We start from the raw sequence: 19,572 nt of genomic DNA, 5'->3' as shown, positions 1-19,572 counted from the left end.
ATATTCAGCGCAAATCTTAAAACGTAAAATATAGCTATATGCGATGGAATCTTTGTAAAATACACTCAGTAGAAGTCATTTGAAGCCATTTTACAAATTATGGACACAACTTGTCCGGAGACGTCGGTTGTCCTTTAAATCAAAATATCACCACACTGAGCCATTGATGTAGAAACCTGGGGACAAAAGTGAGTCGTGATTGGGCCTATAGTGTCAACATTTTGTCCTGCTATAGTTATTTTCCACGGACCTTGTGCTCCCCCCTTCCACAATGTAATGACGCCCCTGCTTTAGGTCTGAAGACAGGACTGGCCAGTCCATCACCTTTGCACTCACATTTTTATGAAAGGCTTTTCTCCTCTTGGAATGGTTTGGGGTTGTTATCATGTTGGAATATTGAACCTTCTTGCAGCCTGGTTGCCAAAGGGAGGAGATTGCACTCTTTTCTGTACTTTCTTGGTATCTTTTTTAGTATTAACAGCCTTGTGTTGGGTTGTTTTAAAGCGACAATAAATTTTCAGTTACAGATGGACACTGACAACAATGTGAAGACTTGTAGTATTCATATTCAACTCATTCACCGCCATTCACAAATTTATTGGGGAATTGAAACTATGATGTAGACCGCGCAGCACAGTCCCCTCGTTGATGAATGTCGTGGCCAAAAATGCTGAAAAACAATCCGTATCCATTCCACACGGCGCACAACAGCACAAGGTGACAAAAGAAAACACAAAAAAGACAAAAACAACAAAAAAAAGCAAGGCTCATGAGACCACTTGCTGGCGGCTGCCTACTTGGGCGCCATCTTGGACTTCTTTAAGATCAGAGCATTGTCATCAAATGGTGAATATAGTTTTTGCTGTTTTGAATGTTGCTGTGCCGTTTACCATTTTGTGTTTGGGAGCCTTTTACTGAGCGAGTTGCTTGTTCTGTAGCCACACAGGGACATATGTCTTCTTGTGCCGGTCCCAAGCCCGGATAAATACAAAGGGTTGTGTCAGGAAGGGCATCCGACGTAAAAGCTTGGCCAAAACAAACATACGGATCAAACCTCTAAAGATGGAGGACACTGATTTGCTGTGGCGACCCCTTGAAGGGAAAAGCCGAAAGGAAAAGAAGAAAATGTAGAGCGCCATTCCCAAATTTGTTCGGGTTTAGTTTTTTTCCTGTTTGGGTGCCGATAAAACGCTGGCCATGGCCTCTGCCAATGTTTTTTCCCTTCCACAAGGTAGCAGCATTTCCCCTTTTCCATGTTAGCGCTTTGTTCCAGCTTCAAGTGTTGTTAAAGCGCTATATAAACCAATATATGTATTGCATTGTATTTTGGACAGCCATCTTTATATCAAGCTCAGATAACTCCGGACCCATATAATTTAGGAAATAACTATTTCTTTTCTGATTAAAGAAAAGAGTCTAAAGTTTCTTACGCTGAATTGAATTTTTATGTAGTCCTAAAACTCAATATTCTGTGGGTGCTGGAATTCGAGTGATAATGACAAAAACCCTGGCACTGGAGTGAACACATTTTTGCACGTCTGGCAGTGAATGAGTTAAGAGCAACATCTTAGTGAATTTCAGAACGTTTTCTACTCTTATCAAAAAGCCTTGTATCTTAAGTCAGCTCGATGGTTTCTTCCCCTCAAATAACTGCATATGCAGTACAGTGAACTAGTGTTGTCACAGTATCAAAATTTGGAGTCTGATACTATACGCAAATAAAGTACGCCACGACAAGTTGTGAAAAATGACATGAAAAAAACCTAAAATATCAGAAAAAGCAGTTATAAAATAGCTGACAATGTCAACTTATTTCACATGCAGTGCATTATTCTCATGTTTGACTTCATTTGTTGTTTTCCATATTAAATAATACACCAATATTGTTATTGTATTGTAAGTGCATTTAATTCACTTCTAATTACTCAGCGGTACTCTGCGACCAATATGATTTAATAATTGCCGTGACAAATGCAACCAGTCAGAACAAAATTCATTGTCACAATATAAATGCACTTGTTTGACTCGATGAGAAATATTTTAACTGTGTCATATGGCAACATGATTTTGTTTGAATTCATGACATTATTCAAACTATTAGTCAACAATGCTATGTTGGTTGTGTTCCGTTTTGAGTGGCCCGAAAACATGACGTGTAGACAGGCTTTGGATTTCCAAGTGTGTCAGCCATCTCGACAAAATAATTCCAGATGACACTCTGTGTGTGTGTGTGTGTGCGTGTGTGTGTGTGTGTGTGTGTGTGTGTGTGTGTGTGTGTGTGTGTGTGTGTGTGTGTGTGTGTGTGTGTATGGAATTATTCGTGGAGTGTTTTAGACATTTCTTGTCCGTTGTTTTTTTCGCTGCCTTTTTTGTTGTTGATACTTTAAAAGCGTTGTAAAGTATAGATGATATACTGATATGTTAGTCGACCTGAATTTATTCTCACTAGCCCTAGTTGATCAGCGAATGGTCCATGCACCTCTAATGTAGCATGTTTACGTCCTATTTAATGGTCTGTGCTAGTTGAGATATACAGCAGGTGTTTTTTTCTAATGGGGGGAAAACTATATTTGTGTGACCCTTTGGAGAATACAAGGGTGAGGTACATCCACACTGAAGTGTTATCTTGTCATTAACCAAATTAACACAAAGAAAATATTAAATGTAAAATCTGAAAAGAGTTTTCAGACTTAGTTGAATGCAACTGCATCGATATAATTTTCCTTTTCTGTGAAGACAGAAGACATGCATACTGCGTGTGTGTTCTGTGTTAAATGGATTGTTAAATTTGTTCGTTAACTCCATCAGTGTAGAAATCTATTTTATGTGTCGGATCAGGATTGAGGATTGTTTTGACATTGGTTCAAGAACCTTTTTAAGTAACTAATGGACGCAATACCTTTCAAGACACAAATGTACATTTTTTTGGATGAAACATAACTGTGAAATTTAACTCCTCCCGGTTGAGTTCTCTTGGTCACTGTAGAAATGCCTTTCCTTAATTGAAGTTCACAAAGTGAAATACAATTGACCGAACATGATTTGGAAAGGCATGAATGACTTAACGAGAGAAAGTAAATCCTTGATGTGATCAGCCAGTTAATTTTAACCTAGAGCGATGGTATGGATAAATAGAAGCTTCCGAATGAAGCGAGAGGTAAGTAGAATCATGTATTTTTTTGAAACTGTTATTTAACAGATACACATGCAAGTTCTGACAAGCCACGTAACGTGTGATATAATTGAAGACTCAACTCAATAATCAACAATTGGTTGACTATCAAATTAATTGTCAACTATTTTAAAGGAGTTATTGTTTAGTGCCATTGTTTATGTTTCAATTGTCGAAATCCACCGATTTCCAGCCTCTCAACACTAATTGCTGTATTCTCTGATTTCTTTTGTTCTTCATGAAAGGGGACTGATTATCATTTGTGTTTCAACAAAATAATGGTTTGTCATTATTATGATAGATTAAAATTCTAAACTAAAATGAATCATTACAAACAACACTTCTCAATTAATTATATGTGATGAGATGTGTTGCCCTCTCATGTGAGTCATTAGAGACTTCTCAAGCAGCCAGGAACAACCTCCTGTTGTTGGTCTCTCAATGCATTGCAGTGTGTTGTGCAGCCTAATCAAATTTCACATGACGCTGCCCGTTGGAATGTCTGCTGGCTGAGGCTTCAGCTTTGGCCCATTCACCCCAGATAACGGTCATGGGAGTGGTCTAATTTATGCACATTTACAAATATACTTGCCTAAAGCTATTCATTATTCCCACTTGAACTTCAATATCTCACACGTAAAAAAAAAAAAAAAAAAAAAACACACACACACAAATGAAACACTATTCAATATCTTGAAATACCAACTGAAAACCTGTGCTTTTCAAATCCCAACTGCTAGATCCTGTCAGCATCTCGTGCCCAAAACGTGTGGCCACAATTCACATTGCTTTCCTTGTAGAGGATAATTTGCTAATATGGTAATATGCAATGGAGCTACTTTGCCAGATGCCGTCAGAATGTCTGTGTCCAAATTTACACGTTGCTTCCCCCAAAGGCCGTATTTTTTGCTTCATCATTCGAAAGCATTCATGGAGGCCTTACACTTGTTTGTTTTCTTATATGCAAACATCCAAGAGTGTATTTGGACAACACACAACATATTGCAATGACAAAATTTCAACTTGAGTACCCTTTTATGTCTATTCCTTAATGGTTAGATTATGTGTGACTCGTTATTGTAAAATTGTTGTCACAATTGTCAATTTATGATGTCCTCTTTGCATCTATTTCACATGACTTGAATCTATTTTCCTCTTATTTTCAGGAGAGAGCTTTGAGCAGAGTCCTATCCAGCGGTCCTTCAAATCTAGACTTTTGGTCCATTACCCCAAGAGCACAGACAGGAACCCTTTCAATAAGGATGCAGTTAACATGGTGAGAATGAGAATTTTGTTCAACTATTAAGGGAAAGATTGCTGTGTGAAAATAAATAATAGCGATTAGAATGAATGCACATATCTGCAAATAATAATAATAATAATTAATAATAATAATGTATAATAATTTATAATATATATTATTATATATATAATAATTTATTTATTTAATTTTTAATTTTTTTCATTCGTTTCATCACTTTGCTGCTGTGAAATGTAAATTTCTCCACTGTGAGACTAATAAAGGCAAATCCAATCCAATCCAATAAGAAATATATCACATTTGTCTGGAGATAATGCCTTTGCAATGTCAACAAAATAATCTTTTACTTTCCGAATGTGTTTGTCGTTTTATGATAACCGCTAAAAGATCTTCATCTTCCGTCTCTCAGTTTAGAAGTAATTTATGTTGCTCAAATATGTCATCGATCGATTCTGTAGAAAGATCCAACATCAACATTAAACTCACATCATAAGTCTCTTCTCGTAAAGCTGAGTGTCTTTGCATCGGCATAGACCAGATTACTACCTTGACTCATATTCTCAAAACTTCAACGGTAGATCACAAGTATATACGCCACATTTTTTAGCCTCTCCATTGTCTTTAAATATATTTTTACTATATTTTCTTAGAAGGTAAAATGCTGCCGGGTACTGTTTCTTTCTTTAAAAAAACACAGGTTTAACTCATTCACAAACTGTGTCCACTCCTGTGCCGTGGTTTTTGTCATGGCACTGGACCCAAAGAATACATGTATTGTGTTTTGGGACTACATAAACATCCAATGCAGCGTAACAAACCTTTGACTTTCTTCTTTCATCTGCAAAATAGAGTTAATTCCTAAATTATATGGGTCTGGAGTTATATGAGCTTGCAATGAGGGTGGCTGTACAACAGGCAAATGCATCCCTTGTTGAAGGGATAAACATTGCCAGAGGTCTTACCAGCGCTTTATCGGCACCCCCCGCAAGAAAAACCAAAACCCGAACAAATTCGGGAATGGCGCTCCACGTCATATTTATAATTCCCAAATAACTTTGGGAATGGCAGTGAATTGATTTAGTGTTTTTTTTTCTATTAAAGGACAACCGACGTCTCCGGACAAGTTGTGTCCATAATTTTCAAAATGGCTTCAAATGACGTCTACTGAGCATATTTGACAAAGATTCCACCGCATATAGCTATAGTTTACGTTTTAAGACTCGCGCTGAATATTCCGGAAGTCCTGTTTTTGAGTTGGTGACGAGTCCGTACGTGACGTCACTGAAGGAACGCCCCTGACCGAAAAAAAAAAGGACACATTGTAGCAGTCCTTCCATACATTTCCCCCCAATGTTGCCTCAAAATGGCACGGAATAAATTCTTGAATCGATTGCAAACATGTATACTTTCCTCTTCAGAACTATTTGAATCATATTCATAACTGGATGTGTAACAGGAAAGCATATTCTCCGAATCTGAAGCCATTGTTTTGATTCTCCAGCAATGCAAGACGTCTTGGCGTGACGTCACGAACTGGGGCGGGACTTTCTGAAAATGCCCAATTCGCAGCTCATTTTTTTGCAGATTTTGGACACTAAGTCATTTTTATTGGTGTATTGCATTTGAATAAAAATATTATATTGCGTGTTTTGGGTATTTTAGATGCTATAAAACATTAATGCTATTTCCTTTCATTTGGGTAAAGATGAATTGCCATATAACTTTTGAGTTGTCATGGAATTAATGAAATTCATAAATCAAGGCACTTTTGTATATGCCGATGTCAGAAACATCGCACTATCCTACAATCATTTGTCATTGTTGTCATTGTCTCCCCCTGCGTCATTAGCTCTGCATGCCGAGGGGTCTGTCTTTCCGCACTCAGGCCGATCGCCTGGAGTCTCACTTCCACTCGTTCACTGTCGGCTTTGAGGATGGTTCGCGCTCCTACGGCTTTGTCCACACCTTCTATGAGGAGGTGACGGGTGCACAGATCATCACGGCCATGCAGACCCTTCACAGGATGCACCATGTGGAGCACCACTCCGCTTCCTCTTCGTCCGCCTCCTCGTCCTCGTCCACGTCCTCGCCCTCCACCTCCAGCATAGACTCGCTGGTGAGCAGCCTAGATGAATCGGATGGCGAGTCTCTCGCCGCCGGCAACGGTGCCGCCACCTGTCTGGGTTGCACCGGCTCCTTCGACCCGTCTCATGACACACTGTATGTGTCCAAAGCCCTCTGTCTCATTACACCGCTCCCCTTCGTTGGAGCATCTCAACACTTCCTGTCTCAGCTGCACCAGGCCGTCGCTTCCCAAACGGCACCACCTCTACCACTGGAAAGCTACATCCACAACATCCTCTATGAAGTTCCCCTGCCACCGCCTGGCCGCTCGCTAAGGTTTCACGGGGTGCAGGGCCCCATCTTGTGCCAACGGCCTGGTCCCGGTGAGCTCCCGCTCGCAGAGTATCCTCTGGGAGCAGCTTTCTCCCTGCTTGGTGTGGACAACATGGTGCAGCTGGTTACTTGCTCACTCCTGGAGACTCAGATACTGCTCTACTCTCAAGGTATGAAGGCCTTCTTCAGCATGCGTATTAACATTTTAACAAAGCACAGTTGACCGTTCTTCTGTGAAAATAGAATGGGGCAATGGCGGGCCGTGCATGTCAACTGTAGTCCTTGTGTGGTGCTACGTCTGAATCAATCCACAGCAGCAACTGTGGTGTGATTTACTACACGTTCAGCCATTGTTATGTTGCACAAGGGCCCGCAAAACTGATTATGAAAGCATCCGGGTAGATTTCTGACTCTGATCACAAATGATGGCTGAAATGGGATTGGTTAAATGCTTAAATACGAACCACATCTGTAAGCCGCAAAAGGGGAAAGCAATGAATGGAAGCTGAGAGACAATTTAGAATTATTTAATAAAAATTCATGGGCAAAATATAATTATTAGTCTGATTCAGATATTTTTAGGCCAGCAGAGAAGGCTTTGCATGCCCTGCCGGCCCACCAAGTGGAATAGGGACATTGTAGAGTCATTCACAGCCCACCATTTTCAAAGAAGAGTTCCCCATGCTGGCCAGACATTTTAGAGCATTTTGGACTGATCCTTCAAGACCCGCAAAATATTCTGTTATTTCACAATATACAACACATCTAAAAAAATATTCAATGTTTCATTTTTGCCACATTGTGTTGTGTAACAGCCTCAAGCTATAATGTAACAGCCTCAAGCTATCAGAATCAGAATACCTTTATTCGTCCCGCAATGGGGAAATTTGCAGTCCACAGCAGCAATTGAAGAGGGATATAATATAATCTATCTATAATATATATATATATATATATATATTCTATAATATATATATATATATATATATATATATATATATATATATATATATATATATATATATATATATATGTGTATACCCTCTGTTTTTTTTCGGTGTGTATATATAGATATATAGATATATAGATAGATATATCTATCTATAATGTAATACATTCAAGTTGTTATTCATATTTTCCACCCAATGCTCCAGGGCAACAATGACAACATTGTGAAAAGGTTTTGTTTTGAACTTTTTGGCCAATTTAGAAACAAAAAAGTAAAACATAATATATCCATAAGTAATAAACTAAATCGTTTTACCTTTGTGTGTAGAATTTTGAAGGAAAAAAATGAATTACAACAGGTAATGAGACTGTGACAAAACATTACAAAATGTGGAAAAAGATGCAGCGCTTTGCAGATTATTTTTGGGGGCTGATTAATCCGCCTGGCCCCAATTATGGTGGTACTTGTTGAATAAAGTTTTTTTTACGTAAAAAGTTAAACCACAAGTTTACAGTATGACTTATCTCTCCTGCTCCTCTTCCTTCTTACAGACTACCAGCGCTTGATGACAGTGGCCGAGGGCATTACCACATTGTTGTTCCCATTCCAATGGCAGCACATCTACCTTCCCATCATTTCCACACCTTTACACCACCTGCTGGATGCTCCTGTACCTTTCTTAATGGGCATCCAACGCAGGGATGGTGCTCAGCGACCCTCCCTCCACTTGCCGCACGAGGTTCGCAGCTCATTTGAAATTCTGGGTTATGAAATGTTGAGACAATATTTAATTTCTTCCCTCCTCCACAATTCAAAATACTTTTCAGTTTACTTAAACGTCTGAACTTCTATACTGTTCATACAGTAGTACTGGCATGTCGAAAATGTGCTTGTAAAGGGCATGGCCTTGTGGGTGACATTGGAGTTCGGTTATTTCAGTGTGAACATCTACTCCTCGTAAGTGTTCGGATTTGTGCGTTTGACGAAACTGTTGAAATGTATCAATGACATTTACTCTTCTTGCCTGGCCAAAATTGCGTCACAGTTACTACTTTCATCCCTCAATTATTTTTTTTTTCACTCCACTGTTTTGTTGGTATATCTGAAGCTCACGCATAACTCTCCTAATTTTGTTTCAGAAAAATGACCAAGCAATAGTTCGTAACTCAAAAAATGTCTTCTTTTGAATGAAGGCACCACTGGTTTCTTGCCATCGCTTGAAAGTGGCTCTCGATCTTTGTACAAGTCACGCTTGATGAAACTCTGGGCTGTTATTATTTGAATTAGCTCTACTGTTATGTTGCTGGCAGCCCGGTCAACGACTGGTTAGCATGTCCGCCTCACAGTGCACAGGTGCAGGGTTCAATTGCGGCTACAGCCTTTCCGTGTGCAGTTTCCCCTTGCCTGTATAGGTTTTCTCCGTGTACTCCAGTTTCCTCCCACATTGCAAAACATGCACGGCAGGCTGATTGAACTCTCCAAAGTGTCCCAAGGTGTGGTTGTGTGTGTGTGAATGGTTGCTCTTCTATGTTTGCCCTGCGATTGGCTGACAACCAGTTCAGTGTGTACCCCACCATTTGCCCGAAGACTCCTGGGATAGGCTTTGTCAATCCCACAACCTTCGTGAGGATAAGCACATTAGAAAATTGAGAGATGGCTGTTATGGAAGCGATGTGCAGAAGAATACTCCCATAGACACATTTTCAGAAGTAGGAAGGTAATGTAACAAAAGTTTTACATGGTTGCTAAAGTTTCCATTTGATTAGTAATCGAGTCATTAAAAAGTCTGTTTTACATTTAATTCCCCATTTAAGAAGCATTTGTATTCCTGCATGCTATTCCTTCTTGACCTCGATCTATGTGTATTCTCCTACGCCACCTCAATCACTACTCCAACCAATTGTGCAACCTCATCGCCTCTCACCCGAGCCTCTTCTAAAGTTGCCCGAGAAAGTAGGTAGCCGAGTCGCTTGGGGGCATAGATGAAAGCAGCAGTACATGAGCATGAGTGATCCTGAAGAATTCATGTGAATTAATCATCTCACTGTTTTTCTTTGGTGCAATTTGATGACAAGGAGTGGGAAACAACCTTCAAAACTAACCAGGAAGTGAATAGAGTAGTACGTAAGATGTATGAGGCTGAGTCAGGCTGTGTAAGCGTGCATTTTCCAACCTTCCTCCCCTGAGGTTTTAATCTGTCAGATGTCGGTGCTCAAGGTTGAGTGAGCTGGCTAAACTGTGCTATACTTAGAATTTGACACTGTCCTAGGTCTATCTGCACAATAATTCCTAATCACACATTCACTTTTTGCCAATGAAAAGCGAGTAATAAATGAAATAATAGTATAATTGAATTGAAATTAACTAAACAGAACCTAATTATCCATCCATCTATTTTCTATTCCGCGAATCTTCAGGAATCAAACACTGCACCTCTCCACAGTGAAGAGGACTCACCAATAAGAGTATTATTATTTTGTTGTTCATAAAGTGTTTTTTTTCCAACTAAAGATGATTCGTGTGTATGGCAATACAAGGGTTGCAATATGATACAATAACAGCTCAATATTATCGATTTGATCTGAAGTGGGTTGATATGATTCCTTTTGGTTAAATGCTGTTGCATGTTTTAAATCAAAACCCATTTTCCACTTGAAATTAGTTTTTGTTACACTCAAGCATTCACTTTGCTTTCAATCGGATACTAGCAAGACTCCTTAACTCTAGAGTACTCACCAATGCCAAGAAACTGATCCCATGAGCACTTTTGACACATAACAATCAGTAAATCAATTTTATCATGGATTTTTCATGGAAATGAAAATCTTGATGTGGGCTCATAATAAGATGTTTCCAGCACTTCTGGGTTGATTCTTTTATTTTTTTATTGCTTTTGTCTTTTTACATACACAGGTCAACCTTTGCTTTGTGGATATTGACAACCACTGCATGGATTCTCCTGAGGGTCTGCCCGCTTTTCCGGGCCAAGCCGAACTGGTGCGGGAACTGAGTGACATCCTGCAGCGTTTTGGGGTCCCCCTGCAGGGAGGAGCCCTCAGAAAGCCCACCCCGGCCTCTCCTCATCTGAGTACCCTGGTCCTGGAGGATCTGATGGAAGACAGAAGGAACGGAAACCTCGGAGGTGAAGAACTGGTGGCGCTGGAGAGGCTACAGGCTCTGGCTTGGAGGTGCAGAGATAAGATGGCGGATGAAGGGAAGACGCTGGAAAGGGTGTGGAAGGAGGAGGAGGAGGCTATGAATGAGGCAAAGATGAACATTCAACTTCGGGAGGTGTTTTCTGGAGGCTTGGCGACCTTGTTCAGCCGCTATGAGGAGTTTGTGATTTACAGTGCACTTGATTTGGATTCCTGGATGAGTAATCGAGAGGGAACGTTCAACTTTGACAAGGTACACTAAAATTCCATTTTCATGGGCAGATGGGGGGAATGCGTTCAAGAACTAACCTTATTTCTTTTTTTTATGTATTTATTTATTTTTGTTTTACTCCTCCGCACACTTTAGACACAATCAAACTTGTTGAATAAATCCACAACTATCAAGAATCAGGGCTAAGGGCTAGATCAGGAGACTGTAGGCCTATTCTAAAATAGCTCACCGATCACCAGTGTGGCCAACAATGAGATATTCCCCAGGGATTTTGTAAAAATGAAGACAAAGGAATGGCATGGTTCCGTGGTTGAGTGGTACTCTCAACCAAGAGGTTGTGGGTTGAGTGCCCAACCACAGTGAGCATGTTCAAGTGTGTTTCAGCAAACCCTAGTTCTTTCTGATCCTGTTTATATAAGTGCCTTGAGCTTGATGGCCCTTTTCAAGAGATACAGTATGTGCTTACCACCAGGTTCGCCATAAAATCATCCATTTGTATTCCCAAAATTGAATCGAGATGGAAACGCACAATCTAAAGATGGTACAATATTAATCCAATTAATTCTGGATTGATGATACATCACCACATAGCAAATGACTGAAGCATCTCGATGAATCGTTTCACTTTGCTGCATTCAGCATTGTCTGTGACAGAAGTACTCAAGGTGGACATTATGGAAATGCGTTGTAAATATCTGTGATAATACTTGCCAGCGATGGTTGCAAAAGGTTCCCTTGAAGACATGGAGTGGCAGTGGTGCTCAAATAGAGTCCAGTCACACCAAAAATATGGAGGAAAAAAAAGGAAGAGCTTACTCAAGGGTTTTAGGAATAGTTGACCAACGCTCAACCTGTCGTGCATTTTCAAGTGCCCCTCCTAAACCTGCAATCTAGGGATGGGTCTGCTGCCCGGCACAACAGGGTACTGCACAGAAGCAACGTAGAATTGGGCAAATGCCAAAATTGGGGAAAAAAAGTGAATGTTTGTCTGCCGTATTAAAAATCTGTAGTTGTATACATGGTGAATTTTTATACAGCAGGGAAACGTTGGAGCCATTGTTGTTGGAAACATTTGCCCCACAGGGAATGACTGGAAAAAAAATGTGTTCTTTTATACTCTGGAATAAAGCACTAATAGCAGCTCCTGTTCCATGTTAAAGTTCAGAATCCAAGCCAACTTGCCAGGTTATCAGATAATAATAAATGGGGCCGATACGACCAGTCAGACTTTAGTTCGCTGACGAAGCCTCTTGGATAGGAGGCGAAACGTCTGAAACCTTCACTTTTGTACAGATGACGGCTGAAGAAACCTTCTCATCGATGGACCACTCCTGTACGACTGAGAGCTTACACAGACGTATTGCTGACAAAGTAGCCATTTAGTACATGAATAACTCTTAAGGTTTGGCAGCGTCCTAGTCGAGGGAAGTGCAGCTCACCCATATGTGCATCTAATTGGATTAATTGGCTGCAGGTCATCAAGTGCACAAGCCTGCAGAGCCCAGAAAGGTAGAACAGCATGTATTAAACACGCATTACATTCACCTACAGAGCAAACAAAGGATTAGCACATACTTATTTTGAACCAAATTTGAAATGTGAGAAACCTCTCATGGGAAAGGAAAAGAATGCTTACTGCTCTTTTAGCATGAGTGATAGAGATTAACAACTGGGCAGGAAATCTCCACCGACAATTTGAGTCACTTCTCAGGACTGACCGGGGAAGCTGCATTATATGGACTGCACACTTGAGGATTTTCCATCTAAAATATTGACACAGAATGTTTGTTAACATAGGCGAAACTTTATAAATGCCTACTCACTAGAAGTTGAGATTTCTATATTTATATCGAGAAAAATATAGTTGATTTATTGTGCATAAGCACATCAAACTGGTGGACTTTCTCAGAAAATTGGAAAATGGCTTTCCAAAAATATCTATGAAGAAATGATTTGGTAAGTGCTGAAAAATGCACTGTGTAAAGGACTCCACAATAAAATGAAAACGTAATTGTGACAAGTGCATATCAGTGTGTCCAAATGCATATCACAAGGACTTTCATTAAGTCTTTTGAAATTGTATGCTGATATTTGAATTTAACATTCCATTTTGTCAATGTTATGATCTTGCGCTTCAAACGTTGCCCCTCTTTTAACTACCCAATTACTTTTTCCAGGGTGCCTTCCTCTCAGCTCAACCTGTGACCCACTTGCACTTCATGTCGCGGTTCCTGGAGACGTCCATGTTTTCATCTTTTGCTGACAGCAAGGTGATCTCTCGCTGGGCTGACCGCGAGCCACTTCAACAGCTCTTTGACAGCCGCCTGGAAAGTGAGCGACTTTACCACACGGACCGGGTTGACTCTCCCGGCAGTAACTACAGGAAATCCTCCACCCTTTTTGAATCAGGTACACTAGAACTACACAATGATAACGTCAACGTTCAGTCTCTCTCATTTTTGCCATTGTTTGTCATCTTGCACCTTAAAGCAGCAAGCAGTTATTGCCGCTTTGCTATTCATTGTAACCAGTGATCCAACGTTTAAGGATTCACTGAAACACAAACACAATGAGCAATCATGCAGAAGATGCTGTCAGCCACAGCTTACGTCACCTTTCATAGGCACACGCTTGTACACCGACACGACAATACAAATGATATTTTTGGTGCATTTTTTTTGCTTGCAGCTTACTTATTTGTTTATTTATTTTTTACTCAAATACGTTCATATTGTATAGAAAAGGTGTGCTTTAATGTGTTCATGTATCAATATATTTTTGAGAGAGATGGTGAGTATTTTAAGTTAATGCTTACATCCAATTCTGAAAAGGTGATCACCCATGGGCTCTTCTTTACCAAGATTATGACAAATGGCTGAGAGTCACATTAAAGAACACTGTTACAGGTTTTCCTATCAACCATGACTTTTTGAGAAAGCCAAACAATCCCGATAATTCTTACATAAATACTGTCACAGATAACCACCCATCGGATTTGCATGAAATTTGCTATCAAGATACACCAACTCTTTACTGAGGATCATTGACCCTCATGTTATGTTAAGGTGTCAATATTACCCATTTGCATTTTTGTGTTTACTAAACCACTGGATATTTTCTGCCTGAATTATTTTCTAGTAAGAAAAAAAAAATCTGTTCAATTTCTATGGTCATTGATGGCTATAACAACATACTAGGAGCTTCATTTTTTATTTTCCAATTAAAAAAATATAAAATGTGCCTAATTTGTTACAATCGTCTTGAAAGACTTCAATTGAGTGGGTGCCTTTTTTGGAACATGTCAAATGCAACTTCAAAGACTAGAATTTTATCCATGAGTTTTTTTATTCTTACTTTCAAAAGTAACTTTGACTAGCATTACAAAAACATTAAAAAAAATACATAGTTCCTTTACAGATACAGAAAACTAGCTAATAACCATGGAATAATGCAAAGCAGTTCTTGTGATTCTTCAAACAAAGATTTACATTGCAAATTTTGCAGTAAATATTACTTTTCCCCAAACATGTGCCATGCTTGCACCTGCTGCGGTTCTTTGCAACATATGGAACATGAGCTATATTGTCAAACCGAATATCATCAGAAGGAAAAGAACCTCAATGTCTTTTAGCTTGCGGTTCAGCTGATCTCGCAGGCTGACATACCTTTCCTGCTTTTGTCAGACAAATTGCAACATGCAATTTGAACTCAGCAAGGCATAATATATCCTTTTTTGTCTGGGAAAGAGAAGAAGCATCCTTCCGATAAAGAAGCCAAGAGTTCACAAGAGCCATGTCCAAAAAATGGAAAATAAGTCTATGGTAGGACTTCTTAGACTTTGTGTTGATTCTATACAGGGAAAGGAGATGATCTGCAAGATCTACTCCCCCCATCGACTCATTATACCTCTTCACAATATCTGGAATGGTAACTTCTATAACCTCTCTACTTTCGCTATCAAAGCAACTGACAGTAGACAGAGGACTTGCCTTTGCAAAGGTTGACACTATATTGACTATTTTGTCGTCAAACCAGCGTACTAATGTCACCTTAGAGGCATCTTTGACCAGTATTTTTTCTTCAAAGGAACCTCTGCCTCTTTTCATGAGCTGCTTGTCATCAGTCTGGCTCTTGTTGAGTCCAACCAATCGATTGAGCCTCACTGTGCCACACCAGATTTTTCTTGTTTGCAAATGTTGGAGTAAGGGGATAGATGTAAACCAATTGTCAAAATACAATAGATGATTCTTTTCTGGTTGGATGGTTTGAGCCAAATGGAGCACAACATTTGAACTTGCTTCCAGATCGGGAACCGTGGGATCACTGACTGGATCTATCTTTCCTGTATCTGGAATGAAGTCATACGTGTAGCCATCATAACCTGCCAGCACAAACAACTTGAACCCCCATTTCTTTGATTTGGTAGATACTGCTTGAGTGTAGATCTACCTTTATAGGGTACAATTTGTTCAGCAATTGACAAACTCTGTGATTTGGCTAATTCTTGAAATTTCTGTCTCAAGTGATTTATCATTGGCCTTACTTTGTGCAAGGGATCATAATTTGGGCTTCCTCGAGCTGCTTGTTTTGCGTTGTCTGCTATATGCAAGTTCCTTTTTATAATTTCGAAGCGATCTCGACATACATTCTGCAGCATAATCAGTTAGCGGCGAAAGCTTTCGAGCCCAATGCAGCCGAGTGTTTGGTAATTTTGAGATTGAGAAATAAAATATCAATCCCAGCCACTTCTCCAGCTCTTCTTTGGTGAGACACAGGGGCTCAGTGATGTCATTTTGCATTGCATAGAGGTTCGACTGTTCAACAATAATATCCATAATTTTTTTCATCAAAAATCCTTTGAAAGTATTTGAATGGTGATAGAATATCATCAATGCAACAGTCTGCCTCAACAAACACGTGGTTGTCAGTGTTCTCCCCACTTGCGTCGGACCACTGTTTCGGAACCTCTTTCTTCTGGAAGCGTCCATGACTTGTTCCAGGTATTCTCTCAGTTGTTTGGACATCACCTTCTTCTGAACCATCAACTTCTAACACGACTGTGTCAGATGCCAAACTTTCTTCATCAACATGGTTGTTTATTTCATTCAGGATCTGGAAAGACATACATGGGTATTTTGGGGGGGAGTATGGACCTAAAGAGTTTGATGTTTCTCTTTATTTGTAAGTAGGTTCGTTGTCAGATCTCCGAGGTAGGTGTCACGCAGAGCTTGATCGTGGAGTCGAGCAAGTCGTGCTGTGAACTCCGTACGATGCTGAGCACGTCTCTGCGAGCTGTGTGTCTGTCCAGGTCTGAGTCCGAGATGAGTCTGATTCTCTGTCCCGCGACGGCTACTTTTATACAATTTTCAAGCGTCTGATATGCGTCAGGCTGAGACGCACATCAAAAAGATCAAGGGCTTGAAATACATCAAAGTTGCGGTGCGCACCGGTGACGCCACGGACCTCCGTTTCAATAATCATATTAAGCATGCAAAGCTATGAGGTACAGCTATTGGTGGAAATAGCACAATTCACTTACAATTATTGGCATCTGGTACGAAGGCAGGATCAACAAAATCACCGTCGATATCAGATGTCTCGGACTCGCTTTCCACATCAGCTACAATGTTGACTGGATGATTTTTACGTTGTTCTGCTCTTCCATAGAATGATTTGGTACTCATGAAATCTGTGTCGATATTATTAGCATAGTAAATATGCTGTAATAATTCTTAGCAAACAAGTGCTTCACTACACGCTGCATGTGCCACATGCGGGTACATCATGAAAATCGAGTTAGCATACCACATGAATCGAATTCGAGACACTCCTTATAATATTTCACGGTAAATAAACAAGTTAGCGTTATTTTATACATTTCAGTATCAAGGCAAACCTATTCTGAATAGCTCAAAAAATAGTTACAACATATTCTTACGTGATATTTCATCCATGACCAAAAATATAAGGCACTGTGACGACGGGGGGAGCACGTCGTGTTGGGTATCAAGGATATGATGTCACTGACGCTCTTAAAGGTATAGCTGCACCTCTTTTAAAGGAACGCGTATAACATTTACAGTAAGCATTTACAGTATACCGAATTTGGCACAATCGTCCCTAAAGGATTATGATAAAGAGCTGAGAGACACATTAAAGAACACTTTTGCAGGTTTTCCTGTCAACCATGACTTTTTGGGAAAGCCAAACAATCCCAATGTTCATAATTCTGTCACAAGATACACCAACTCTTTACTGAGGATCATTTAACCCTCATGCTATGTTAAGGGGTAAGTTTTACCCGGTTGCATTTTTGTGGTGACTAAACTAATATCCTTTCCTTTTCCTTTCTTCAAAACAGTCATAAAACATCCTAAATGGGATAGAAAATATGTTGTCTTTCTTTTCAAGTATACATCTTAGAAACGGTTGTTGCTGATGTCACCTATTATTTGACTGTTTTCTGTGGATTTTTACATATGGGTAAAAATGACCCACAACATAATCAACGTGATTTTTTTTCAACATACGATGAGGGTTAAGAAAATGATTGTGAAAAGGAAATCAAAACAATCCGATTTCATCACAATAAAATGTCTGGTTTGTGGGCCAATGATGATTCTGTTGATTTATTGTGCATAGGCACATCAAACTAAAATCATATGTTGTTCATATGAACATCAAAGTCAATTAGGTTTGGAGGGGGGTTGGTGCACATGGAAGGGCATTAAAGATTGGATTGGATTGGATTGGATATGCCTTTATTAGTTTTACAGTGGAGAATGGATGGATGGGGATGTGTGCTAAAGAATGCGTTGGGGGATGAGCTGTTTTGCGTCCCTTTCCAATCTGATCCTCATTCAGCCTTTTCTTCATTCCACTTGATGTATAAAATGAACACTCCCTAGCCGAATATTGTATCATGAAAAGACATTGCATCACTATGATTCGTTGTAATGTGTGCAATTGAAAATTAAGCATCTTTTTAAAAAATTGTGAACACATATGATGGATATGAACGTATGTTGCTGCCACCTCCGTGCTTTTGGTCCTCAAAGCGACAGTGGCTGCCTTTCCAGCAGCTCCTATGTTTTGCTTTTCTACTTTCATTTCTTTCATAACTTTGCTGCTGTGAAATGTAAATTTCTCCACTGCGAGACTAATAAAGGCAAATCCAATCCAATCCAATCCAAACAAATGGTCCATACAATAACATACCTCAGACAGACAACTCTTCATCACAATAAATTCAACACAGCTATTTTTTTCAACAAATTACTGATTTTGAAAACAATAGCAGCTTTCTCAGTTTTTTAAAACAAGTTTAAAAACTAGCTTTCTTATGAAAGGATTGCACAAAAATCAAATTTTATTACATCAGTAATTAACAAGTGTTTTGCAATTTATTTCAAATCTGAGGGAAAATAAATCACCGGTATATTCTGTAAAATGATTTGTATCCTCACTATATTTAGACAGTGCAGGTCTAGATTTTGGGGAGGGTGAAATTACAACATATCTTTGACTGCTCTACAACGAATAGTTGACCCCCCAGCATAGTCCTTATAGGGCCTGTTGTCCTTGGTGTCCAATTTTGAGGACTAGTTCTCCTACAAACACATTGCTGTGGCTATTCCCTTCTTTACATACTGTGTCAGAAAACCTGCTGATTACCAATGACTGCTTTGAGTGTATAAACCCATTTTATATGCAGTGTAATAATTTTAAATTAATATCAAGGCTCAAGTTAATATATGAATGCGCAGATGATCTATCTTCTCTGAAGAGGCAGTGGTTGCTCATGTCAGTGACAAATACCATTGTGTTTTCCTTCCATTTTCATTGTGTGTGTGCATGTGCAGCTCAGGCCATTGAGCGTCGGCTGCTGAAGGCCGATCACACCGCCATACACCCGCACCTCCTGAACATGAGGATTGGCCAGGGTCGTCACCATCCAGGCTACTTTCCCAAGCTACAGGCCGATGTCCTCATACACTCGCAAAGCAACAAGTGAGTCTTTCATCCGGGATTGGCAATCAATGTCTGAAGCGGCCCAAGCAATACAACAGGCAAGATGACCGATTTAGCTGGTAAAAAAAATGGATTGTGCAAGGAACCACAGATATTGTTTTTAAATGCCAAAATGTTCAACTAAACAATTTCAAAGTCTGTAAACTTAATCATAATAAAAATGTGCATAGGTTGCATTGGATTGGATTGGATTGGATTAACCTTTACTAGTCTCGCAATAGAAACATTTACATTTCACAGCTGCAAAGTGATGGAAAGAAGAGGAAAGAAAGGGAAGCAGTAGACAAACAAAACTCTCTCGTAGCACCATCTTGAAGTCAATAGAACAAAAGAACAAAATATGACAACACAAATATAAGTGCAAATGATAAATTT

General features: G+C 39.6%; 1 protein-coding gene and 1 long non-coding RNA gene across 4 annotated transcripts in view; one reads left to right on the top strand and one right to left on the bottom strand.

The window, feature by feature from the left end:
- LOC148898063 (DENN domain-containing protein 5B-like) overlaps positions 1-19,572 on the top strand; it is a 39,210-nt gene that overhangs the window by 2,065 nt on the left and 17,573 nt on the right. For all 3 annotated transcript variants that reach the window (XM_088996917.1, XM_088996916.1, XM_088996918.1), the window contains exons 2-7: positions 4,339-4,448; positions 6,283-7,000; positions 8,331-8,518; positions 10,693-11,187; positions 13,344-13,575; positions 19,029-19,176. In XM_088996917.1, coding sequence (XP_088853043.1) covers positions 4,339-4,448; positions 6,283-7,000; positions 8,331-8,518; positions 10,693-11,187; positions 13,344-13,575; positions 19,029-19,176 — 1,891 coding nt within the window. The remainder of the gene's footprint in view (positions 1-4,338; positions 4,449-6,282; positions 7,001-8,330; positions 8,519-10,692; positions 11,188-13,343; positions 13,576-19,028; positions 19,177-19,572) is intronic.
- Positions 13,587-17,508, bottom strand: LOC148898064 (uncharacterized). The gene is made up of 3 exons (XR_016115034.1): positions 17,105-17,508; positions 16,706-16,855; positions 13,587-16,278 (listed from the first exon to the last, which is right to left on the bottom strand). It is a non-coding gene; the product is annotated as an uncharacterized LOC148898064 (long non-coding RNA).

Source organism: Hippocampus bargibanti, linkage group LG05 (genome assembly GCF_051943395.1).
Source record: "Hippocampus bargibanti isolate YZ-2025 linkage group LG05, ASM5194339v1, whole genome shotgun sequence".
NCBI lineage: Eukaryota > Metazoa > Chordata > Actinopteri > Syngnathiformes > Syngnathidae > Hippocampus > Hippocampus bargibanti.
The sequence above is the reverse complement of the archived record's forward strand: the minus strand, read 5'-3'. Positions and strand labels throughout refer to the sequence as shown.